Consider the following 27,044-nt stretch of genomic DNA (forward strand, 5'->3'; position numbering starts at 1 on the left):
TGATCATTAATCAAATTATTTATTTTTCATATTTGTTAGATATTTTTTTCTTTTTTAATTTATTTTATATTGAGGTAATCTTTTTCTGCTTCATGTTTTCTCATAAAAAATATATATAACTACAAACTTTACAATAAAACTATTAATTCAATTGAACTTTCTAAGTACCGAGTCGTCCATTAATTTCCACTCAAACCATATTAATTCAAGATATGTATTTATTTTTTTTGTAATTTTTTTATATTATGATAAACTCACTTTAATTTTGATACTTTTTATCGACGAAAAAGAAGACGGCTACTGGATTGTATTACATATTTCGCTTTAAATTTGCTTTAATTTTTAAACTTTATAATTTTTTTCTTAATTTTGATATTTATTATCTGTAGTCTACTTTGATTAAAATTGCTTATTAATGTGTTGTAATTAATTTATATTTGCACAAAGAATGGATAAAACATTAAGTGACAAAACAAATTTTTTTTTTATAGTAGACCATTAAAAAATTGTGAAGTTATAAAAAAAATTCGATATATACAATATGATAGATTTTAATAATATAATACAACCATTCACTGTAGTAGTTTTCTTAAAAAAATCTTAAAGATTCAATTAATGAACATGAATATAGAATATTTATTATGTTAATCTGACTTCTAAGGAAATAAATTATATAATAACATATGACAGAGATATAGATTTTGAACAAAATAACTTACTTTATAAAATATAACTTTTAAGGAAAAAGTTATATGGTAATAGAGAGAGAATCAGTTTTTAATTAATGGAAATACTTAATGAAGGGTAAAAATGTCTATATCGTAATATATTTTGATTATGTTGTGTTAATAAATTTTTTTGTTGTTTTAATATCATCACCTGCAAAGAGGCCAAAGAACTGGAAGGCCAGCAGAGCAGAGTGGAGGTTGCCCAGCCTATAGGGGAAAAAAGTGGAAATTATTTTTGATTCACTACATAAAAAGTCTGAAAGAATTAGAAGAGGATGAGGTAAACACTGTATAAGTAATTGTGGTGTCCAATCTTATTATCAAGAGCTAGATCCGGCCACAATAGGCAGGTTTACTTGCAATGCATGTGCTATATATCTTTCTTGTGGAAATAAATCTGCTACAATCCTCATGAGTGAATAGTAACCCTACAATCCCTCATTTTTCGAATCCAACCGTCTATCTTTTTTGAAGAACGAATCTCAAAGTAGCTTTTTTCATAACTTTTATGTGCACACATCTCGAAACAATTCAACGGTTGAATTCGGAAAAGGAGGGATTGTAGGGTTACTATTCACTCATGAATGATTGTAGCAGATTTATTTCCCTTCCTTGTCACTTCTTTATTAAAAAAAATAATATTTAATTAATAATCAAACAAAAGGAGGAGATCGATGCATGTGCTATATATATAGGAGCACTTGCAATGTGTTTTGCCAAGGAAAGAAAAGGGTTAAGGATCCATCGTTACAATAGTGAAGCTTAAAAAATAAACAAATTCTCTTGATATAGCTATAGGTCGGAAGATGAATAGTGAAGCACAGAAAACATGCCCCGCTGTTTGCAACAGTGAGAAGCAAGAGGGTTTCGCTCGCAGGTTTTTTAACTATGAGCCGACTGCGTGGAGCACTGACACTTTCATCACTCACACTGCCCCTATTGAGGTATACTGACACTTTCACCACTCACACTTTAATCTCTATATTTTTCCATAAAAATCAACTCCTAAGCTCTAGTTTGCTGTTGGGTGCCTTGTATATACTGGTTGTTTCATAATAAACAGAGAGTAGTTCTACTTCGTTGAAAAGAAAAGATATTTAACTGCAGTAAAATTTCTTTATTATCAATAACTGTTGTAAATTTCAAAAGTAATCAAAAGAGTGCTTAAATTGTATTTAAAATATCCAATATTGATGGCAAACAATATATAGGAGAACGGATTGAGTAGGTCTGATGGACAAAATACCTACTTTTGGGTCTAATGTGCTCCTGATTCCTGAACGGCTGAACCGTCTTATCTGCTTTAAGATCCGTGCGCACAAAAATTCGTTCCTTTTCAAGATAGTTATGGAGCCCATCAAACCTCTATGATGGGCATCAGACATACTCCATAATCTATATATAGTTGGTCAACAATGAAAGACAGTTTTAGATTTTAATTTCCACGCTAGTTTTATTTGCTGTTTACAATTGGAACAGTACTAACATTGAAAGCATAAGAATATTTAAATCCTCAGTTAATTAGTTGAACCCTTTTTCATTAAAATTAGTATATAAAAATTACCCAAAGGCAAATTTCTTGAATATTTTTCACAAAGTTCTTATTTGTACCAAATATATATAATACAAGATGAGTGTAATTAATACAGCACATTTGGTTTTGCAGAAGCCCAAAGAGTGGATCGAAGCAAGGATAAGGGAGCTAAAAGAGGAAGTTAGAGCAATACTTGGGTCCACCATTGACAGTGTGGAGATGGTGAACTTAATTGATACAATTGAACACCTTGGCATAGGTTACCACTTTAAGAGGGACATTTATGATGCATTAAGCCATCTTCATGATGCTGAACTAGTTAATTTTGATCTTCATCATGTTGCAACTCGCTTCCGGCTACTCAGGCAACACGGGTTTAACGCGTCTTCAGGTAATATACAATTAATTTCATCGGAAGTCATCTTTCGTATCAACTTTTGTTTCATATCAAATTTTAAGAAAACAACTTATCTTAAATAGATGAACTCCTGAATCTATTTTCTTAAAATCATGTTGTAGTTTTCAAATCATATATAGTTGCCTCTTGTTTAATGATTTTTTTTGTTTATGAAGTTGTATCTGGAGACGTAGTTAGGACTGGGAGGGAATTGTCACATATTGGACTCATGTGGCTCCACCTCTATCTCCAGACATTTAATTAATTGCTTAAGCTGACTATTTACTGTGTTTAAACATTTACAGATGTATTTCTCAATTTCAAAGATGATCAAGGAAACTTTCACGAGAATATAAGCAAGGACCCGAAAGGATTGCTAAGCCTGTATAATGCAGGGTATCTTGCGACTCCTGGTGAGGAAATACTTGTTGATGCAATTTCATTTGCTAGGGGCCATCTCTCATTAATGCTCGATGATTTGAGATCCCCACTAAAGAAACAAGTATTACGCGCACTCAAGATGCCATTGCATAAGATGCTGGTGAGAGTGGAGGCAAGGTTTTATATTGAAGAACATGATGAGGAGGAAAACCGAAATGAAAGATTACTTGAGCTTGCAAAATTGGACTCTAATACATGCCAAGCTCTTCATTTAGAAGAGATGAAGACTCTTTCTCTGTGAGTTCAATATATAGTCCTTGTAAAACTATTCAATATGGAGTAGACTAAAATCTGTTTTATCACCATGGAAATAATTGCTTACCAACGGGGAATTTGGGACAACTATATCCGTGGACTTACCCACGGAATTAGACATTTCCTTAGCCACAGTTTTAAACTAGATGAATATATTTAAGCAGCAAATTACTTTAGATCAAACTTCACAAATCAGACCTACCAATACATGCATGCATATATATATGAATATGTGTGTGTGTGTAAATATATATATATGAAAATGCTAATATGCTATGTATAGCATAGAGGGAGAGAGATGTTGGCTATTATCAAAATGTTTGTTTCTAGACCATAAAACAGACGCTTTGGTGTTTACATTTTTAAAGTCCAAACAGTCGATCTAAACTGGTCAATACTCAATCTATATTAAAATGTTTTTGGAGACCAATTTTTACATTTTTTTTGAATTTTTTACTATTTATTAAGTCAGTTTTAAATTCAGTGTTTTCAATGATTCACAAATTTTTCACTGTTTATTAAAATCAACGATTTTAAAACTGACTTAATAATTAGTAAAAAAATTCCAAAAAATGTAAAACTTTTGTCTCCGAGCACATATTAATATACAGATCAAATCTAACAGTTTAGATCGACCATTTGGACTTTAAAAAATGGAAAATATATTGGTTGCACCACGGATACGGATCAAATCTCTCTCTCTCTTTGAAAAACTTGGCAGAGGCTGCCAAGGTCTCTCTCTCTCTCTCTCTCTCTCTATATATATATATATATAGGGTCCGGCTAATTTGCTGCCGGCAGCATTTTAGCCGGAGGTGCTGCCACTGTTTTTTCTATTTTTTGATGGTCAAACAATAAATCTGAACCGTTAGATGTTTAATCTATATTATAATCTACTTGGAGACCAAATTTGACATTTTTTGGAATTTTTTTACTATTTTTTAAGCTGGTTTGAAAACCGCTGATTTCAATGCTGCAGAAATTTACTGAAATCAGCGGTTTTCAAACCAACTTAATAAATAGTAAAAACATTCCAAAAAATATATAATTTGGTCTCCAAGTAGATTATAATATAGATTAAACATCTAACGGTTTAGATTTGTTGTTTGAACATCAAAAAATAGAAAAAACAGTGGTAGCACCTCCGGCTAAAATGCTGCCGGCAGCAAATTAGCCGGACCCTATATATATATATATATATAATCCGGCTAAATTGCTCCGGAAGCACTTCAGCCGAAGTGCTTACGGATCCAATTTTAAAATTACATGTTCTAAAGTTCGACCTAAGTAGCTCAATAAATTAGTTATATAGTAAACACGTAGAATACGGATTTTAATATTATTTTGGAATTTTTTAACTATACTTTATGTCTTGAAAGATGACCTCTTTTTGGCCTAAAAATAAAAGTCCATATAAGCATATGCCCTCATATGCTTATATAACTAGAGTAGCCAACCTCTCTATATATATAAGTCAATAGTATCTTTACAATGTAAACCTACGTACTTAATGAGCTTCGATACAACCAAATATACTTTCTTAGTTAAAAATATAGTGTTTCATTTTATTATTACTAAACGGCTTCACTAAAAGTTTCAACACCTAGCGAACATAGATTATTAAATACAGATATGGTTATATACATGTTGCAGATGGTGGAAGAACCTAAATATTGGCGAGAATCTAAAATATGCACGGGATCGTTTAATAGAAGTATATATCATTTGGAGTTGGGGACAATATTTTGAGGTCGATCAGTATAGCCGTGCACGGAAAATGATTGCCAAGTTGTATGCTTTGATAGCAGTTGTGGATGACACTTTTGATGTGCACGGCACATATGAAGAATGCAAGCTTCTAAATGAGGCAATACAGAGGCAAGTTATTTATATATTTTACCTGTGATATGTTTTCTTCATTAGTTAAAATTAATGAACTGTAATCTGAGTACGTACTATATATATTGTCGTCCAATGGTGATATTCTCACAGAAACATATCGTTCAAATGACTCTAGCGGAATGTATTTTATCATTAGTTTGCTGAAATTATAATGGTAACCAAAATTTTCTTTTGAAGGATCTCTCAGACCTAAACCAAAGTTAGAACTTGAAAGGATCAGATTTAAATCGGGATGAAGATGAGAATCACATCTGCACTTAATTGATAAAGATAATATCATCCGTATGAAAAGTTGTTGTTATTGGAACCAGAGTCCTTCCTTAACTCCAAAAAAAAAATAATAATAATCAAGGAAGAACATCCACCCCCCTCAACTTTTTTGTAAAAAAGAAAAAAGAAAAGGAAAAACGAGCTATATTTCAAATTACACAGTTTCGTTATGATGAAAAATGACTAAGAATAATATCCCCAATTATTATATATTTATTGCTTAGTAGCATGTGCTGCAGGAAAATTTTGATAACACAAAATGAACAGGTGAAAAAACTAATTTTTTATTGATATAGAGATAAATCTTCACAAGTATTTTGTGAAAAAAGAGAACAAAAATCCAATGTTTGTTTTTCCGTTAAGTAAAAAATATAGATGTTTTATTTTATAAATATAAAAAAAAACATTATATATATTTAGGATAAGCTTGCAAATTTGTCATCATAAGTTTTTATTATTTAGTGAAACTAATGGTCTGAGAAGTGTCATCATAAGTTTTTTTTTGGAGATGCTTCATAATTAACTTGCGAATTTATTAATTAAAATAAAATGCATCATAATTAATGGAATTATTAATTAACTTGTGGATTATTTATTAATAACATTATATATATTTAGTGAAACTAATGTCAATACTGGGATCACTTGCTTGTAGGTGGGATGAAAAGGCAGTGGATTTACTACCGATGTACTTGAGGAACTTATGTCTCCAATTCATTAAGACAGTTAATAGTTTTGATGATGAATTAGAGCCTAGTGAGAAGTACCGTTTGCCATACATTATCAAGTCGGTATGATACCATGTTTTTCTCATTATGGCGATCTGCATATTTACATTATTTATTTATGTGGATACCAAGCTTAAAATTTTTAGGAGTGCAGAATCCAGAGGTGTTAATTTTTTAAACTGAATACGTCCTAATATCTATACTCTGTTTGATAATTATTTTCATCCTCACTTTTCGAATATATATCTTATTTTCCAGATTTTAAAGTTGTAATGCATTTTACATTTATATAAATAGGCTCAGACACTTATTGACGGTTTCATGCAAGAAGTGGAGTGGCGTGTGAGTGGGTATGTACCATCCTTCCATGAGCGCGAAAAACCCGCAATAGATGGACATATTGGCTCCCTCGTGGTTGGTTTTCCTTTGTTAGGAACTCCAGGGGAAGTCATGACCAAAGAGGTCTTTCAGTGGCTCCATACTTTCCCAGATGTCACCATGGATTGCATGAGAATTACTAGATACACTGACGATGTAATAGGTCATGAGGTACCAAAATGACCTAATTATATTAAAGATGATTTAGTAATTGATTTGGTGTGCTATAAATTGAAAAGTCATTTGGTATACGACGAGCAGCTGGGAAGAGTAGGAAATAGATTTTCATTTTGTTGTTTGGCCACATATTGCTTTTAATATTTCAGACTCAATTGCTCTAGTCGAAGTAGACAAACACATATAGTGTCGTGGGAACCAACTGATCATCTACCACAGATCAAATATTTAAGAATCCAGAAAAGGGATTCATGATTTATGGTAAGAACAAAAATCAAGCTATTGGAAAAGTGCAACTTCAATTCAAACTGGAAAATTGAATGCATTGATTAAAAAAACTAAAGTTTTTACGAAGTAATAGTTCTAGCTTCACAATTTGTTTTCATTTGATGCTTGCAGCGTGAGATTAAGTCCGGGCAAGGGCCAACAACATTTGAGTGCTACAAAATCGAACATAAATTAACAAATGAAGAAACAACTGCGAAGTTCCAGTCGTTTTGCGAGGATGCATGGAAGAGAGTAAACCAGGCATGCCTTCACCCAGCTGATGTTCCCATGACAGTACTTGAGATACTTGTTAATCAGTGCAGACAAATGGAGACCTTTTATGTTTACTTCAATGATGCATGTAACAAACCCAGCAATCTGAAAAGAATAAGTTCTCTGCTTCTGCTGGAACCCTTCGCTCTTTAAATAAGTCAACCGCACACTATTACCAGTCTGGATGGCTCTATGCAGAGAATGAAATAAATAGGTTACTTGCTAGTAGTTGTTAAAGAATAAACTCAAACACAGTCAGATTTTGAGGCAATATAAAATAAGTTGAAGTGGCAAGTGTAGGTCATCCTGGGCATATTAAATATGTTTTTCACTTGTTTTCTAGTCCAGATTCAGTTGGTTCTGGTATTATGTCGTTTGGAGTTCTCTATAAGTTAAGGCAGTTTTAGTAACCATGTGTCAGGTTCAAGTGTTGTTGTTTAGAATTATGTTTTACATTTATCCTTGTACGAATTTTAAGAGTTTACTTTAATGGTAAGAGTCTATTAATAAAGTTATATTCTGTTATGGATGTAAGAGAAGAAAATATGTTTAAGAATTAATAGAAAGAAATTGTGTTCTTGTTTTTCTTCCTTAATTTTTTTTTTTATCAGTAGATACGTCTTATATGTACTCTATAATTATATGTTAAGTTAACTTTAACAGATAACAGACAAATAATAAATAATTATTAAATAATTTGATAATTTGTATAATTGTGGGGTACAAAATTGTTATATGTCCAGACCTCAAATGTTTCCTTTTTGATATTATGCCTGCCTCTTAGAAATTGGGAGAGGGAAGGCCTCATGGAGACATGGGAGCTTAGAACGTTTCTGCTTCTTTTGGTTTTACCCTTGATGGCCTACTGTTCATGATTAGTTGTCAAGAGAGTTTATTGATTGTGGAGACGTTTAACTCGTGACAGGTGCAAGTCCCACAGTTAATTATATCAATAGACTTTTCAGGGAACTGAATAGTAAAGCTAAAGGGGGTGCTCATGTGTAAATATTGATCGTGTTCCATTGGTTTTCATAGGTGTGTGTATCTATGTGTGTTTAAATATGCCATGATGCATGCATGATATGGGAAATATAGTATTCTATTCAATCAGTGCATAGGTATGTTAAATTATTTGTTTATTCCTCATTAAATTGAAGGGTGTAGATCTAGTTTGAAGACTTTGGGGTCTTTTCTAGTTTAGGGACATTGGAATCATGAGGTACAAAAGGAGGGATACATTGGTCATTTGGGATTTTGATCATGTCTTTGGCATCAATTCAAGAGTAAACAAGTCATTTAAAAGTTAACCACGTTGGATAACAAAATCATTATTGGGTTAAGACTCAATGCCGGGGCAATTTGGCCATTTGGTAGCTTGAATTAATTTAAATTATATAAGAATTGGCGTTGAGTCATGTAGAATTGAATTTGGGTTGATTTGGGATTGACTTGAGTTGATTTGGGCTTAGAATGAGAAAGTTATAGGTAAAAATGACTTGGAAGGGCATTTTTGTGAGCATTTTAATAGGCAATGGCCTCTGTGAAATTTTCTAAGAGACTTGGGCTATAATTTGAGCTTTTAACATGGTTATCTAAGCAAAATTGGAGCTTTAGGGGCAAGTTTGTGAGATTTTAAAGTGGCCAAGGGCTTGTTTGGAAACAGTCAGGGGCTTTGCTTGTGCATTCTTCAAACTTCAACGTATGGCATGCAAAATAGGCTTGGGTTACAGACTTCCAGTCAGATGAGTTCAAGTCAACTTCGATTGATTGGGTTTTGCTTAATCAGGTAAGCTTTGAACACTGACAAAGGGGACCCACATTGTCAGGGGTTGTTGGGCCTCAATCCGACACTTCAATTTAAACTCTTCTTCAGGATTCGTGCATCTTTCAAACATTCTCAACCGCACCAAAATCTGTACGATACATACTACTACAAAGAGTCGCACCACCTTGATATGAACTAGGCTTCATCCTGACAGGTGGGCCCGACTTCTCCAGTGTGATTCCAGCCACGGCAAGGCCAGGGAGTGGCATGGCTGTGATCGTCATGCTATAGGGAGTCCACTGCACCACTCCACATCCTCCGATGATCGTCCAAAATGGCAGTCTAGGGTACCGGTGGAAACATCGGTACCTGTCGAAATCCAAGTTGATTCGTTCATGGTTTTGAATGATTTCTTCACGGCTTAGCTTGAATTAGGTTTATAATGCGATTGGGGCATTGAATTAGGGTTTTAGGTTTGATTCAAGGGGTCTAGTACTAAGAGTCACTAGTCAGAAGGAACTGTGTATATAACTCTTGTTATTGTACACTGTTACTTCGATTTTGTAGAAACTATCATTTTCAGCGTCATTTTTTGGAGACCTGACACGGTTCGGAAACCGTGTACAATGTACTCCTCTATTCATACACGACACTTATCTTTTTGGACTGTGTATGGTTGCGTTTTGTATACTAGTGTAGCCACACATAATTAATTTTATTGATATCTTATAATATTAATAGTTTATGTTTTTATACTCTAGTGTGACATTTTTCTATTGAACTTGAGTAATTACCACCGAAACTTAAAAAAAAACTAGAAAAATATTTCTAACGTCAAAAATTACTTTATAGGCCGGATGTCATACTTCGCCCTTTTATAAACTATGCGCTAATGCACAGGACTTATCAAACAATGAAGAAATTAATTAAGGATAAATTAATTTGATATGAAAATATAGAACAAAAATACATTGAGCATTCCACTCAAAAAATAACAGTATGACAAAATAGTATACACGTGTATTTGTAAATATGCATCTTTTTGTTGGGATAATCGTTCTTCATTTAATATCTATGTATTTAAAAGAAGACTTACAAGTTAAATTATTTTTTAATTAGGTAAAAAAGAAAGGGATGAACAATTAAAGTACATCATAAGGCTTAACTAGAATTACACGTAGGCTGGAGCGAAACTATTTATAAAACGCAAATTTGTTTGAACCAGGCTAAACATCTACTATGGATAGTATGTACATTCTGGGCAAGTTCATACAATTTGCAAGGCCTGGGAGTTATACAAAGAATTGGTCGAACAAATGGATGCCATAAAAGAAGAGAAAAGCTAACGTCCCCCGACCTCCAGTCCCCTGAGAATCCCCGAACTCATTTCTACGCATTTTTAACGGTCAAACTACCACACTTTTAACAGTCAAACTATCACAGTTAAAAACTTCCAATCTCTCCCGTTCTCTCTCTCTTCAAATTTAAGTTTTCACTTTTCAGAGAAAATCCATAAAATCTCTCCGACCCCTTCGACAAAATTCAGGTCGCACCAAACCTCCTCACCCCTGCACACTACCATGGCTGCGCCGCTCCTCTTCGGTTGTTTACAGCATCTACCTCGTCGCATATCAAGTCGCCATTAACAACAGCAAGTTCTCCAATCTATCACTAGACGATGCGATCGAGCGCGATTCCCTTGTGTATCTCTCTTACTGAAGTGCCGGATCCGACCCCCTTGAATCTGTGCCGCTAGATCTGACCTCTAGGTAAAATGGCAATGGCAAGAGATGTTGCTGAATTGCGAATTATAAGTTTATTTTTCTGTATATTACCTCACTATATATCAATTGATAAATTCAAGCATGAAGTTCCTTTACTGTGGTGTGATTTTCAAAACATCCAATTTTTTTTTTTATTAATTTTAGCTGAATATTGCCTCCCGTTTATCACCTAATATTTGTATGATCATTGGGTGATTTGTATAGAGTCTCTGAAACTGGTATTTGTTGATTCGTGGTTCTTATTTTTACTTTGAGAGGATTTGTGATTTTGATTGTGTTTGAGTCGTAATTTTAATCTCAACTTAGTCATTATTATCGATTTTGAAGTTTTAACCTTGATTACTGAAACATAGTTCAAATCGAAACAGTAAGCTACTTTTTTATAATTGGATTGTAGAAGAGAAGAGAAGAATGCTCAAAATACAGCACATCCATGTTGAAGTTCACAGTACCGAAGGCCCAAGGCCCAAATTGGCATTCTAGATTATTCAAGAATCTCTATAAATCAAAATAGGCAGTGTATAGGCGTACTAGAAATTTATAGATTTTGTATCATGGAAAATCTAGAATATAATAGATGGACCAATACCGACATAAGCAAAGTCGGTAGAAATAGGAAGTAAAATCTAGAAATGTCTATTGCCGCCATATGAGTAGTATAAATAGATACTAAGGAGTGGTGTGGATAGATATAGAATGAGAGAATCAGAGCATATAGTGAGGCGTATATAAGAGTTGTAAAATCTTGTGTACTCCATTAAATAAAAGAAATCAAGTTATATAAACTCCTCTCTTCTATATCCAATACCACAATCCGAATTATAATTTCCAACATTTGGTATCAGAGCTCCAGGTTCGAGTATAAAGTTAGCGAAGTAGACAAGGGCGTTCGTGAATAAGAAGCATCTCAAGTCGATGTCTTCAGGTATTGATGTAACTATGGCGCAATCGATGGTTCCCATATTTACGGGAGAAAATTATGCCATGTGGAAGATCAAGATGCGAACGCTGCTACTCTCGCAGGGATTGTGGGATGTCGTCGAAAAAGATTTTACGGTGCCAACAAGAGCATTGACGCCGGAGCAACAACAACAACAAATGAAGGATGCTAAGGCCTTGTTTCTAATTCAACAAGGTATTGTCGAAAGTCTATTTCCACGAATCAGTGGAGCAACTACATCCAAAAAAGCATGGGAGACTTTGATGGAGGAGTTTGAAGGCTCCGAGAAGGTGAAAGCGGTGAAGCTGCAGACGCTAAGAAGACAATTTCAAAACCTCCAAATGAAGGAGTCGGAGAAGATCAAGGAGTACTTCTCGCGAGTTGTCGAAGTTGTGAACCAGATGCGAACGTATGGAGAAGACATCTCCGATCAGAAGGTAGTTGAGAAAATTTTAATTAGCCTCACTGACAAGTACGACTACATCGTTACTGCGATAGAAGAATTAAATGATCTATCGACGCTTTCGATTCAACAACTGATGAGCTCCTTGGAGTCACATGAAGAAAGAAAGCTCCAACGCGAAGGAAATTTGGTGGAAGATGCATTTCATTCCAAGCTGAGCTTCAGACCACGATATAATCCCACAACTCAACAAAATAACCAAAAAGGCGGTGGTCCGCGACAAGATGCAGAGAAGCAGTCGACGCAAAAGGAGAAAGCACCAGGTTCGAATTATTCAAATTTATGGTGCGATATACACAAAAGGTCGAACCATAGTACATCTGAATGTTGGTCGACAAAGAGATGTAACAAATGCAAGAAGATCGGCCACATAGCACGAATGTGCAGATCAAGAATAAACGACCGAGCAAATTTCATAGAAGAAAATGAGAGTCATGAAAGCATTTTCTATGCGTGCCACTCAGCCAATGAAGAGAAAGGCGATATCTGGTTCATTGACAGTGGTTGCACAAATCACATGACCGGAAACCGCAAATTATTTCATCACATCGACACTTCATATGAGACAAAGGTACGTATGGGAAATGGCTCAATTGTTCAAGCAAAAGGCAAGGGAAGTATTGCCGTACAGACTAAGATGGGTTTAAAATTTATCCGAGATGTACTGTTGGTTCCGGACCTAAAACAAAATCTGCTAAGCGTGGGGCAATTAGTGAAGAATGGGTATGCAGTTCATTTTGAAAATGGAGGCTGTAAAATTTTTGATCAAAGAAATAAAAATCAAATAATAGCAAAAATACAAATGGAGAAGTCTAGAAGCTTCCCACTCTGGATAAGCTATGGTCCGCATTTGGCACTAAGAAATGAGGTGATCAAGCCACGAGAGGAAGGTGAAACACAACGCCAAGACAGATCAAGTTTAAGCACTACTTCAAGTCCAGGATCGAACCCGAGTGCTAGTCGAAGAACTAAAGAAGGATCTACGATATCAGAGTCATCCAACAAGCAAGTAAGATTTTTACCCGAAATTTATGAGTCATCTAATTTTTCAATAGTTGAATCTAAAAGTCTTGAAGAGATCGCGAAGCATGAAAATTTGACAAAAGCCATGAAGAATAAAAGGCAAATGATTGAGAAGAACAACACTCGGAAGCTTGTAGATCAACCAAAATATCGTGAAGTCATTGGTGATAAATACATCTACAAGACAAGGTTAAATCCTGGCGGTGAAGTTAAAAATTACAAAACAAGGTTGATGACAAAAGGCTTCAAACAAGAATCCGGCATCAACTATTGGAAGACATATGCTCCGATGAGAAGGCTAGAAAAGTGGCGATATGTTAAATCAGAATTTCAAAATAACTACCTTGATAAAGAAATTTACGTGAAGGAGCCACACAGAATTTCAAATCAAGGGGGAGTGAATGGAGGATACAGAAAATCGATCGGCAAAAGAAATTTTGAAGAAAATCATATCGGTACTGAGGGGGAGTGTTGAAGTTCACAGTACCGAAGGCCCAAGGCCCAAATTGGCATTCTAGATTATTCAAGAATCTCTATAAATCAAAATAGGCAGTGTATAGGCGTACTAGAAATTTATAGATTTTGTATCATGGAAAATCTAGAATATAATAGATGGACCAATACCGACATAAGCAAAGTCGGTAGAAATAGGAAGTAAAATCTAGAAATGTCTATTGCCGCCATATGAGTAGTATAAATAGATACTAAGGAGTGGTGTGGATAGATATAGAAACAGAGAATCAAATAGTGAGGCGTGAGTGCCAGTGAAAATATATATACCAAGGCATTGTACTCTTGAGTAATAATAGAAATTATATTATAAACTCCTCTCTTCCAATACTTTCCACAATCCGATTATAATTTCCAACAATCCATACTACAATCTGAGTGATCTATGGGAATCATTCAAGGGATGGAGTTCATATGGAATTGGCGTACCACTGGTACTAAATGGTACCAATTCAGTGGTACAATAGTACGTGCCGTTCCTCTCTGTAATATTCTTTTTTCAATTTGCTGGGTACCATTCAGTACTGGAGATACAGGTTTTTGCAGAATTCGTTGAATTGGTTTACAGGTTTTAGTATTGAACTTTTACATAATCTCGTGAAGAAGTTTACAGGCACTTTTTAATTGAAAGTTGTCTATAAGAATGCCATTTCTATTTTGTTCTCCTATGTTCATCTACTTTACTTTAATTATAAGTTTTGCATTAAACTATAACACACTGGGCTGTCTCAGAAAAATTAGTAAGAATAATAATTATTTTTATGACAGATGATTGTACCAATCGAGGTGTGTTGTATGAATATTTGCTAGACAACAAAAAGTCCACGAAAAGCAGTATAACCTTTCTCCCTGCTGTTCAGTTCATGTCTGGGGATATTTATGGGTTTCAAGAGAGTATGATGTCTATTTTTTTGGTTCTTATGTTTTGTAAATTTGGATATGGTCTATGTTATAAGGGGGAAGGATTACCATAATTGTGAAGCTATATTTCAGGTTTCCAAGATGGTCGGGATAGTTTTGGTACTGGACCTGTACAAATTAAGGTACTACGAGATTACATATTCTGGTACAAGGCACTGTCATCGAAGCTGCCGCAATGGTAGACTGATTCTTGCTCCGGCTACTGGTAACGAGATCTTAGAGGCATCCGCACTATAGATCTTAGACTAATTCTTGCTCCGGCTACAATAATATCTTGTTGGTACCAAAAACTAATAACAGGCTTAAACCAACCAGTTACCTGGCATTGCTACCTATAGCAGAACTAAGCCCCGTGCCAGTTTTAGTTTGGTAACCTATGTAAAGGTAATATGCTGGTAAACAAGATTTTCTGTCTAACTTATTTGTTGACGTCTGGTTGCAAATTAATATGAAATTTATTATTATTATTTATTTGAAGCTAAAATGTTAATTCCGATTGCATTGTTTCCGTCGGATTCACCTCTAGCCCATTGCCTCGTCCGATACGCTAGCAGTAAAAAAAACTATTTTCAAAGCTCTAGATAGTCACCGATTGAAAATAATAAATATGCACAATACTTTAATTTTACTTTATAGTGTAGTCTATTATGCTTGATGAGAGAAAGCTAAGTAACTAATTACTTTATTGGCAGGTGATTAGAGAGTCAAGTGTTAACCAGGTAGGGGAGAGGCGACACTTTGAGTAACCTTTGTTCTTTCTTTTGTTTTTTCCTTTATGTAAACTTTTTTGTTCAAGGACCTGACATGATCATTCTTCATTGTATCCTTAATTACTGCCTTATTTGGCAATGCAGAGTTGTCAAATGTACTGGGCCTAGTCATTATGCTATACTTTTATAAGTAGTGTTATGTTAGATTTTTTTTCATGTTTGCTTTGATTTGTATATAGTAAGTTAGCAAATGTTATTTATGAAGGTGAATTATAACTATAGGATTCTTTAATTATACTTATAGGATTCTGACTTATTTCTATAGAATTCGTTTAACTGTTATTTTAGGTACAAGTTAATTACACTTTTATTGTGAGAAGTTCAACCCCTATTTCTAATATTACATTAATTTCATGGCATTCTTATTGGTAAAGTAAGCTCTATTATTATGAGCAGGTCTGTACCAGTTCGTTCTGGTTTGTACCACTTCATTCGTTGTTAAACTCAGTTTGGCCAATTTTTCGGCATTTTCTTTGTTCCATGTTGTTTTATTATGCCTTTTTTATGACTAATTGAAGAACATATGCTAAACTAGATTTAAATTGGTTAAGTTAGGTTCAAATGGATGTAGATATTGCATTTCTCGTGGCAAATCAGGGGCTTGCTGGACCCGGTAAGCTGGTATACGACCCGTTTGTTGGAACTGGGTCTATTATAGTTGCTGCTGCTCACTTTGGAGCAATGACAGTGGTAAGTGTTTATCATTTTTTTTGTTTTTGGAGCAGAATTTTGTATTAATTTGATTTATCCATTTAAAATGTTTGAATGTCACTTGTTTTTGGATGGAATTGTACATAGGATCATCATATTATTATATAATTTTCTTAGATAATTTGTAGTTTAGTAAATATTTAATTTATTTTATTTTATATGTAGTCTAGAGCAAATGATTTCATCAATAGGTTGAAGAAGCAACTCAAGATTCAGAGGTTAAATTCAATTTTGAATTACAAGGAGATTATGATTGATGTCAGAACCGATGTATAGGCTGAGTGAATGATTTATAGTTTGTATACATTACATGCTTGTACTTGAATTCATGTATTAGATTTACAGTGTTTAAATAAATAGTTTACAGTTATGTAATAAGGTTTACAAAATTCAAAATAATTGAAAATAGCATCCAGACGTAGAATAAAATTGAATTTTTTCTAGTGGTTTACAGTATTCAATGAAATTATCTAAAGAGTCAAGTCATAAGGTTTATAGAATTAAAAAAAAATTAAAATTGAATTTTTTTTACAGGTTTACAGTATTCAATGAAACTGTCTATGTGATAAGGTGTATAGAATTTAAAATAATTTAAAGTAGCGTCTAGATGCAAATGTAAAAAAAAATTGAAATTTTATTACCAGTTTATAATATTCAACGAAATTGTCTACAGAGTTATGTGATCATGATTATAGAATTCAAAACAATTGAAAGTATCATTTACATGTAAATTTAAAAAAATAAAATTTTGAAAAAAATTAAAATTTCAATTTTTTTATCAGTTTACAGGATTTAATGAAACTATCAACAGAGTTATGTGATAAGGTTTACAGAATTCAAAATAATTGAAAGTAGCATCTAGAAGAATATTTGAAAAAAATTTTGAAAAAATTTGGAAAAAAAGTTTTGAAGAAAAAAAATTTTGGAAAAAAAAATTTCGAAAAAAGAAATTTCGAATTTTTTTTTTAAAGTGATCCTGATTAGTTATTAGTTTTGAAAATTGAGAGATCTTCTAGATGTGGTCCTCGTCAAAGGTCTAAAAGTGGTCGCAGTTAAAGTTGTTAAAATGGAGGTTGAGTGAAAGTTAAAGTGGTTATTGGGGACCAAACATAAATGAGAAGTTTTTATGTGGACAGGATTCGCTGAATTAATTTACAGGATTTAGTATTGAAGTTTACCGAATTCGCTCTATTAGTTTACAGGATTTTTAAAAATATCTGAAGATTTTTTTAAAAACTGGAGTTGAAGGACTATTAGCTGCTTCCATAAAAGAAATAGCCATAGGTGCATGACAAGAAAATGTCAGAAGCAAACAATAACTTTACCACCAGAAAAGGAAGCAAAAGAACATCAAGTCCTGGTCAGCGTCAAATCATATGAAGAGTCAAATTCTTTGCTCTGAAAACAATGGGCCCGTTTGCCGGCAAACAATTGTAATAGAGAAATAGTGAGGAAAAGTGAAATTTCAAATAGGCTTCAATTATTCACTATTTCGGTTGTGTTTGATTAATGGTAGAAGAGTGGAATTAATAGTGGAAGAGTATTAGTAAACTGGCTAAATCTACAGCTATATATTATGGTGTTATGTGAAATTAATTAAAGTGATTTCCCACATACATCCATGATCATCCATACCCAAATTCCAGAAGTTATGATGTAATTCGTTTAAAATAAAATAAAAAATACTGATGTAATTCGTTTAAAATAAAAAAATAGATATCTACCTGCATATCTTATGAAATATTGTTTAGTACTCGTCCAATGACATTTCTCTACCGTAAAGTTCTCTTATGAAATATTGTTTGTATACATGTGTATTTGTAAGTATATGCATCTTTTTCTTGTTCTTCTCTTTTAACAACTAACAGAAGACTTACAAGCTAAATTTCTTGAATATCTAATATACCTCAATTCGGCAAGAAACGGAGTCCTTTTGCAATGAAAGCAGCTCAATCAAACAGTTTAAAGACATAAAATATCATAATTATAATTGGTTTGGAAGTTTTAACTGGGCTATTTCGACCAGAAGTCCAATCAAATTAATGAACTGATTTTTGAAATGTGGACTGAAACAGGACTATTCAGAACACGCAAATATATATGTTTGCTGTGAGCCAGGCTAAATATCTTATGATAGTATGTACTTTCTTGGTCAATATCTACTATGATCAACTAAACAAAGTTCATACAATTTCCAAGGCCTGAGAGTTATATATACAATGAATAGGCCCAACAACTGGACGCCATAAATAGGTAAGACCGTAAAAAACTAGCCACAGGTGCAAGACTTGAATAGGTCAGAAGCAAAGAATAACAATACTCCGAGAAAAGGAAAAATAATTACATCAACCGGCAACAAGGGATTAAGCCTCCCTAAAGTTTAATCTGTTTTCTTTAGCTTTCTTAGCTGCGTAATACTGCCGTATATCGATTCCTTAGCATGGATTATGATTACCTATTTTAGCCTCCTTTTGCCTGAATCTTAGTCCTTTGTTCGGGCCTTCAGGTACCCTCTATCCCTTATTTTAGTTTCTTTAGTTTTCAGTTTTCACTCCATGGATTAAGATAACTGAACATCGGATCTTTAGCATTCCTTCAGCCCTTAATCCTTCACTATTATGATTACCTCGTTACCATCCAAAATTCCAAGTGTTCAATTCTTTGCTATGAAAACAATATGACAATCCAAAATAAAGAAAAAAACATTGTTTACAAGGAAATTATTAGGCCTTGAATTTCGACCCGTTAACATGAACCACAATATGTTTGTTTACGTCCAAACTTAATTATTGGGCCTATAATTACCAGTTTTCCAAAACATATATTGTGGTTCATATCAAAACTAGACCGTTAAATAATCATATCAAGAGTCAAATTCTTTGCTATGAATATAATATGGACATGACCATAAAAAAAAGAAAAAAAAGAAGAAAAAAAGAAGAAAAAGATATGAACATTGATCCAAACCAAGGAAAGAAAGAACATTGTTTACAAAGGAGATTCTTGGGCCTTAATTAATATGTTCGTTTACTTCCAAACTAGTTTATTGGGCCTTGGATTATGGGCCTTAAATTAGTAGTTTCCCAAATTACATATTTTGGTTGATGTAAGATTTTTATGTGAATTATTTTGGGAAAGTAGACCGTTAGAGTCTAAAATAACTTCGTCAGTTAATAAAAAGGTAAATCTTCTCAAATTCAAAAGAATAAAATTACAAAGCAGTGAGAATTAAATCTTCTCAAAATCGATTTAATTGCAGTATATATATTCTTCGTCTTTTCTTATATATATAGTTGTCATCATTTATTAGAGAGAAATAAAAGTAAAATGGCAAATTTGATATAAAAAAAAATTAAAAAATTATAAATTTCATTTTCATGGTTATACGTACCTTAATTCATCAAATAGTTAGATTTATTTAATTAACACGCCAAGCCCACTTGCTTATGTGGCACAAGAGCCTTTTATATATTTTTTCATTTGCATTGTAATAATTATTGGGGAAGCATCAATAGTCAAATAAAAAAATAAAAAATAGTTGTTTAGATTTTAAAAATTACTAGTTGGGGTTCACGTACGTAAGACTTTTGTTTGAATTATTTTCAAAAATTGGACTGTTGGAAAATCAAATAATTTCATAGTTAAAACTTAAAAGTAAATTAGTGCTTGAACTAGACCTGTACTCCTTTCAAAATTAAAACCTTCTTAAAATTTGTAAGAGGAAAAGGTTCATAAAGTGATTTTGCGGGCAAGAATTGTCCTCCTATATTGAGTTGTTATAATTGAACACCAATTTAAAGCTTTTAAAAAAAATCTTGTTCTAATTTTTAGGTGTGATCATTTGCTTTTATTATGTTGTATAAACAATTTGAAAGCAACAAAAAAAAAACAAAAAAAAAAACGGTTAGCTAGATTTCATATATATATGATAGTATATTGTCTAATTCTTTTATTATTTTTTGGGCAATTGACTTTGACTGATTTTTATTCAATATATTTTTATCTTATTACTTTAAAGTAGACATATTCTTACAAAATACTAATAGTTAATATTATATATTTTATTATGTATCACTGAAAAGAACGTTAAAGAAGGAAAAGAGAGGAAGTACCTCGCAGTGCTAAAGCTCTTAAACTGCGGTGTTCCGTGTAGATAGAACTCTTTCAATTTCGGGAATGCTTCCACAATGAACAAATATATGGCTCTTCACGTTCATAATGATTTGCACATGCGATCAGATATTCCAACCCAGAACAGTACCAGATGGAAATTGAATAGTTCAGAAGCAAAGAATAAGTTTACTCCGAGAAAAGGATGCAATAGTTTAAGGTGCAAATTCTAACTGGTCCATGGAAATAAAGGAAGTATTTGCCGACACTGAAGGAAATGAAATAAACTGGTTGGTTAAATTCAGAGTAAAAACAACTTAACTTGGTGAAATAAATAGTGATCTGATTTATACATATTTCACCAAATTAACTGTATCTAAATCAGATCACTATTTGTAACTTAAAACAAAAGAAACTTGAAAAACGTGTCATATATACTATTTGGAATTTTTTGTTGTCTGATATTGCTAGGAGTTTCGGTTGTTGCCTGCTGATTGTTTTTGATGTTTCAGTTCTATTCTTTGGACATTTATTAGCCTAGGGCTGTTTCTGTGGACCAGCATTTTTGGTTTTTTATGTTTGTTTTTTCTTGGTACAAATTGTATGCGTTTCCTTCTCCGATTATTTGGAGATTGGAAGCAAACACTATTATGGTTTCGAATGAAATCGGTGGGTGACCACTTTTTAAAAAAAAAATATATATACTATGTAGGTGCAAATCATAAGTTACAAACAAAAGAAACTTGATAAACGTGCATGCAAATCATATTATTGGTGATGGTTGAGACGTCTGTGTCATATTATTGGTGATCGTTAAGACGTCCGTGTCATATTAATCGGCATTGTTTTACTCTGAATTTAAACAATCTACAAATTAAAGACAAGATGAAGAAGATACATGAAAGAAATTAATTTCATTAGACAATGAGCCGTGTGAAAATTAATAACCTTGATCCATTTAATAACCGTGAAATTAAAGTCTCCAACTTGTAATGGTTAAAACCATAATCAATATAACAAATTTGTTTTGCTTATATCAGTACTAATATATTAATAGATATAAAAAAAGTCAAATATTTATATCAGTTAGGATATCAATACTACTATAATAAGTTCAATATCTTCTATTGGTACTCTACCAGTGACCGATAAAAGAAATTTGTGTTCATCTCCTATCATTTTATGAGGGTGCAACCGGTAGAATGATCTTTCAATTTATTTACTAACTTGCCACAATTCCTTTAGTTTATCGGTTTCAAACCAGGATGGTCTAAACCGCAATAAAATGGACGATAGAAGATTATGTTTTTGTAGTAGTGTTTCCAGTACACAACCAGAAATTTCCAAATATATTAATATCCAAAAAAATAAATAAATTTCAGCAAGAACCCACCTTTTCGGTTGATTTCAAAAACTAACCAAGTCGGTGGAATTTTCACCGACTTCAATCAATTTTTCCGGTGATATAATCACCCGTCCATACCCAAATCAGACATGATAAAATTTTGTTTGAGATTCTCTTGAAGAAATCTTCAACCATCCATCTGATGTTCCTTATGTTTAAGTTGCATATAAAATTATTTTTATTTAATTTCGAAGTTTATATATGAAATAACAAATATTAAACAGTGTAAGAAAAATATTCACATCTCTTACTTAAAAAAATGATAAAAATAATTGTTTAAGCAAAATATTTTACAAATAAGTACAAATATAAGTTTTAGATTTTTTGTTATTAGCAACATAGGTAGAAATACATTAACATAAAGTATAAAAAATCTTGAAAGTATATATTAACACATTTAGGATGCTGGCAATGAATGTAATTTTTACCCTTTTAGGTTAATTTAGGGTCATTGGCGAATAAACTTCTAAGATCTTCAGTGAAAAATAACCATAAAATAAAATAATATATATCTAATTTGAGTTCTTTGTAATAAAACTTAATTTAGGGTTATCGGCGAATAAACTTCTAGGGTCTTTAGTGAAAAATAACCATAAAATAATATATATCTAATTTGACTTCTTTATAATAAAAATTAATTTAGAGTTATCGGCGAATAAACTTCTTCGGTCTTCAGTGAAAAATAACCATAAAATAAAATAATATATATCTAATTGGACTTCTTTGTAATAAAAATTAATTTAGTGTTATCGGCGAATAAACTTCTTGGGTTTTCAGTGAAAAATAACCATAAAATAAAATAATATATATCTAATTGGACTTCTTTATAATAAAAATTAATTTAGGATTATCGACGAATAAACTTCTAGGATATTTGGTGAAAAATAATCATAAAATAAAATAATATATATCTAAATGAACTTCTTTGTAATAAAAATTAATTTAGGGTTATGAGCGAATAAACTTCAATGGTCTTCGGTGAAAAATAACCATAAAATAAAATAATATATATCTAATTTGACTTCTTTGTAATAAAAATTAATTTAGGGTTTATCAACGAATAAACTTCTAACGTCTTCGGTGAAAAATAACCATAAAATAAAATAATATATATCTAATTTGACTTCTTTGTAATAAAAATTAATTTATGGTTTATCAACGAATAAACTTCTAAGGTCTTCGGTGAAAAATAACCACAAAATAAAATAATATATATCTAATTTTATTTTTTTGTAATAAAAACTAATTTAGGGTTATCAGCGAATAAACTTCTGAGATCTTCAGTGAAAATTAACCATAAAATAAAATAATATATATCTAATTGAACTTCGTTGTAGTAAAAATTAATTTATGATTATCGGCGAATAAACTTCTAGGATCTTTTATTTGCCAATAACTTACAAAATAAGAAAAAAAAAGTACAAGGTGGAACCAGTGAACCCTTACAATTTTCTGGAAAGTCACACAGCCTGAGCACGGAATTGGCTCACGAGCTCAAGGATAAGAAAGTGAGCAACAAAGGCTCAGAAGTAAAAGGTTGATCTCACAGGATTACTCTAAAAATTTGTGTATTGGTTGAATAAGCTTGAGATTGATTATGTATATTGAAGTTGAAGTGCACAAGAAACGACTTTCTCTATATCTGGGAATTCGTAATATTGAAGTTGGGGGCGGCTAGAGTGATTCTCCAAACCTTAGCATTTTGTGGCTATTCATGGAGGCTATCTTTAGCATTTCGTGGCTATTATTAGCCTCTCCTGCCATAAATAACATGCCAATTAAAGACAGTCCTTCTTGAAGGTTGCTGCTCAACGGCTGAGATTTAATCCAACTAAGACAGTCCACGGATCCAATACGTGTGCTCTGCAACCTAGACGTGCAACCCGCATGCGAGGTCCTCATGCTGCATGGCACTTGACTTAGCTGATTTTTCTGTGTTTGTCACAATGTTGCATGTTGTGCAGTTCATGCATGTGAGGTGTTACATGCTCCATGTGATACCCTATTTTGATGTTTCCTGAAGAATTGGCCTAAATATGATATTTTTGCTCTGTTTTCGGCCTAAATATGCAAATATAGCATAAAAACACATTTGCGGTAAATAATTCAGAAAAATTACTACTTTCCATACGTTTTTTCACCATTTTTCGTACTTAAAAGTAGTGATTTTAGCTATATAAATTGGCATTATTAGCATCATATACGTTCTTTTAATAAATGGCCATATACACTTAGGTGTCATTGTACATGGTTTAATTGTTAATAAAGAATTACGTATGAATGTTAGAGTACATTTATATAAATGATCTTTTTTATTAAAACCTATGTATGATTGTTGGAGCCAGGGGCAGACCCAGCATAGACTAGGGGGGGCAGCCGCCCCCCTTGGATTTCGAGTTTTAGTGGTGATTTATCGATACTGATCGACTTTGTCCCCCCTGGAAATTTTTTTGCCCCCATCTGAGTGTTTGATTTGTAATTTAGGTTAAATTTAGTGTTAAAATCAAAATAAATTTCTTGAATTATGATTCATAATTAGAATTTTAAGTTAAAACATTAGAAATGACAAGTCAGAGCATTGAAAAATATAAGTTAAAACATTGTTTTTTTATCGAGTACCCAATTAGTTAATGGGTTTAAATCCAATAAGCTATTTTAACCCGATTCGATATTTTTTTGCCTTCCCCTGACAAAAATCCTGGCTTCGGCCCTGGTTGGAGCTTTTTTCAAGAAGTGCGATTTTTTGCTTTGGACACGGATTTAAAGAACATTTTGAGAAAACGTGTATGTTTTAGAATGTATGGTTAGTGTTTTTGTAGTAGTGTACAATGTATATCTTTTAAAAAATAATAATTAATTGGTAGACTTTTGAAATAGGTAAATATTTTTTTAACTATCAGTAAAGATGGAAGGGTATATAAACATAAAATATATATAATTATTTCGTTGGTTCGAATTTGACGTGTTACTGATTATCATTGTTTTATTTTGATTAATTCAATTAATTAAAGTGCAAAAAAAAGGATAACTTTTTGTTTACGAATTCATGTATAAAGAAATATTGGAATGTTGTCGTTGTTGATTAAACTAATGTTATTACGTACTAAGATTAAATACGGATTAAAATATGTTTACTTGATCAACGATCGATGAGCCCAGTAATTGAATTCTGCGTCATTGGAAAATCTTGCACGCTAACCAAACTTCATATATATCAAACGAACACGCAAAGGGCGTAAGATTTAATTTAATTAAAAATGCATTGTGTCATCATTCATATTTTAATTAAAGTAATTGACGAATCAGGACATCTATGTGCTCAATAAAAGAATAGAGATAATAAATTGAGCCGACGCTTAAAGAGATATCAATAGTCTCAACTCTGAAATGGGAAACAACATCCTAACCGAAAAGAGATCAATAATCAGATTATGTACTATATATATGTAATTAATTCTCAACAACATTTAAATTGATATGTTTAGATTTTATATTTTTAATTTGACGGTCCAGATCAGAATAAGATCATAATTGATTTGAGATTAGGAGTGCCAATGGATACAGTACGGATTTGATGCCACTCGGAATGAAAGTTTGTTGTTTAGGCATTTGATACCGATAATCTTCAGAAAATTAGTTTGAGAGAACACTAAACTAAATGGGAGAATTGTCTCTCCTTAATTTTATAGAAAAATATCCAAAAAAATTGTTGTCTTTCCTCACTCACAAGCCGTTTTATATAGCTATTACTCCATGCAGAAATTAGTAAGGAAAGTTGCTAATATTTGGCAACATATAACACAAATATAATTTTAAATTACTAAAGGAGAAATTTGATAGTGGTTAGCTGCTGTCCAGTGGCTAAATTCGAAAGTAAAAATCTAGATATAAAAGATTACTTATAACTAAACGAAGTAAATATTTTGCTGATTTTGTTTGGTGAAATTAAGTTTCTGATTTAGATGCTCCTGCATCAGGATTGAACATATATATTTTGTACTAGTACCTATCTAAGTATAGTTTTTTTTTTTTTTAGCAAAGATTAGAGGTCAAGTCATATAACTATCTAATATCTATGATGGATTTCTCTATCCGGGTTTCAAACCTACGACCTCTCACACAAACAAGAGCGGACCTACATTGATTTTGAGTTTTTATGGAGATTTATACCCCCTCTTGTTTCTCTTCTATTGTTTTTGAATTATTCGATCTATTAGCTTCTCTCCTAGTAAACTTTAGCTTCTTTATTTACTTGTTTATTTACTTGTTTCCTTATTCTACTGGACGTAATGAAACTAGTGGGTTATACCACTTCTATTGTATAATATTAGTTCCTAATAAAACTGGTGGGTTTTACCCACTTTTGTTAATTACAATAAATTTCTTGAATTCTGATTGATAATTAAAATTTTAAGTTAAAACATTGGAAATTAGAGATCACAACATTGGAAATTACAAGTTAGAGCATTGTTTTAATCTAGTACTCAATTAGCTAATTGATTTGAATCAGATAAATTAAAACTAGAAGTGGAGATGAAGTTGCTAATCCTAAATCACTTTTAAGCTAATAATCACCTTACAAGTAGGGGTGAGTAATGAGCGAGCATGAGCGAGTTAGGGTATGCTCGTGCTCGCTCATTTAATAAATGAGCGAGTTCAAGCGAGCGAATAAATGAGGGAGTCGGAAGCTCACGAGTTATGAGTACTAAAATTTAATAAATTGTCATAATTCAATTAAATAGAATAATAACAAAAAAATCAACAGTATTACAAAAATAGAATAATAACAACATAAACTAACAATAGCATCAACAAACAACAATCAACAAAAACTAAAGCAGCACTAATAAAAATCCAACATAAATCCAAAAATATAAACTAACAACAGCACACTGTTTTGAGGCGTCTGTTTAAAAAAATAAATAAATGTATAAACTATGAATATTTTGGATTGAATGTGGCGGCGGGATTAGATGTGGCAAATTTTAAATGAGCGAGTTATGAGCAAGTTGGGGCATGCTCATGCTCGCTCATTTAATAAATGAGCGAGTTGTTAATGAGCGAGTTTAAGTGAGCGGATAAATGAGCGAGTTCAAGTGAGCATTTAGTGAGCGGGTTATGAGCGGCTCACGAGTTATGAGCAATTTACTCACCCCTACTTACAAGGAAGACTGACAAGGACTATAAAAATCAACTGAAGTATGAGAACGGTACCAAGTTGAACAAACTAGAAGCAAGAACTGACAAAGACTATTATAAAAATTATCCCTAAAAATTGAAAAAAATTCATAG

At 32.5% G+C, this 27,044-nt stretch overlaps 2 protein-coding genes across 4 annotated transcripts; both read left to right on the forward strand.

Annotated features, from left to right (window-relative positions):
* The first annotated feature begins 1,449 nt into the window (after positions 1-1,449).
* On the forward strand, positions 1,450-7,536 carry LOC144545863 (alpha-humulene synthase-like). The gene is made up of 7 exons (XM_078294430.1): positions 1,450-1,672; positions 2,395-2,653; positions 2,965-3,337; positions 5,009-5,233; positions 6,183-6,318; positions 6,553-6,804; positions 7,210-7,536. Exons 1-7 carry the CDS (start codon positions 1,535-1,537, stop codon positions 7,501-7,503), a joined length of 1,677 nt encoding a protein of 558 aa, XP_078150556.1. The 5' UTR covers positions 1,450-1,534; the 3' UTR covers positions 7,504-7,536.
* Positions 7,537-15,025: 7,489 nt separating this feature from the next.
* LOC144545968 (uncharacterized) lies at positions 15,026-16,589 on the forward strand. Of its 3 annotated transcripts, XM_078294518.1 has the most exons (3): positions 15,026-15,498; positions 16,082-16,216; positions 16,403-16,589. In XM_078294518.1, exons 2-3 carry the CDS (start codon positions 16,088-16,090, stop codon positions 16,511-16,513), a joined length of 240 nt encoding a protein of 79 aa, XP_078150644.1. In that variant the 5' UTR covers positions 15,026-15,498; positions 16,082-16,087; the 3' UTR covers positions 16,514-16,589. The 3 variants fall into 3 exon arrangements, 2 of the variants coding, with proteins under 2 accessions (XP_078150644.1, XP_078150645.1); XR_013508650.1 differs by lacking the exons at positions 16,082-16,216; positions 16,403-16,589 and adding an exon at positions 15,611-15,740; XM_078294519.1 differs by lacking the exon at positions 15,026-15,498 and having other exon boundaries at positions 15,933-16,216.
* Positions 16,590-27,044: the final 10,455 nt, after the last annotated feature.

Source organism: Carex rostrata, chromosome 28 (genome assembly GCF_964058835.1).
Source record: "Carex rostrata chromosome 28, lpCarRost1.2, whole genome shotgun sequence".
In the NCBI taxonomy this organism is placed as follows: Eukaryota; Viridiplantae; Streptophyta; class Magnoliopsida; order Poales; family Cyperaceae; genus Carex; species Carex rostrata.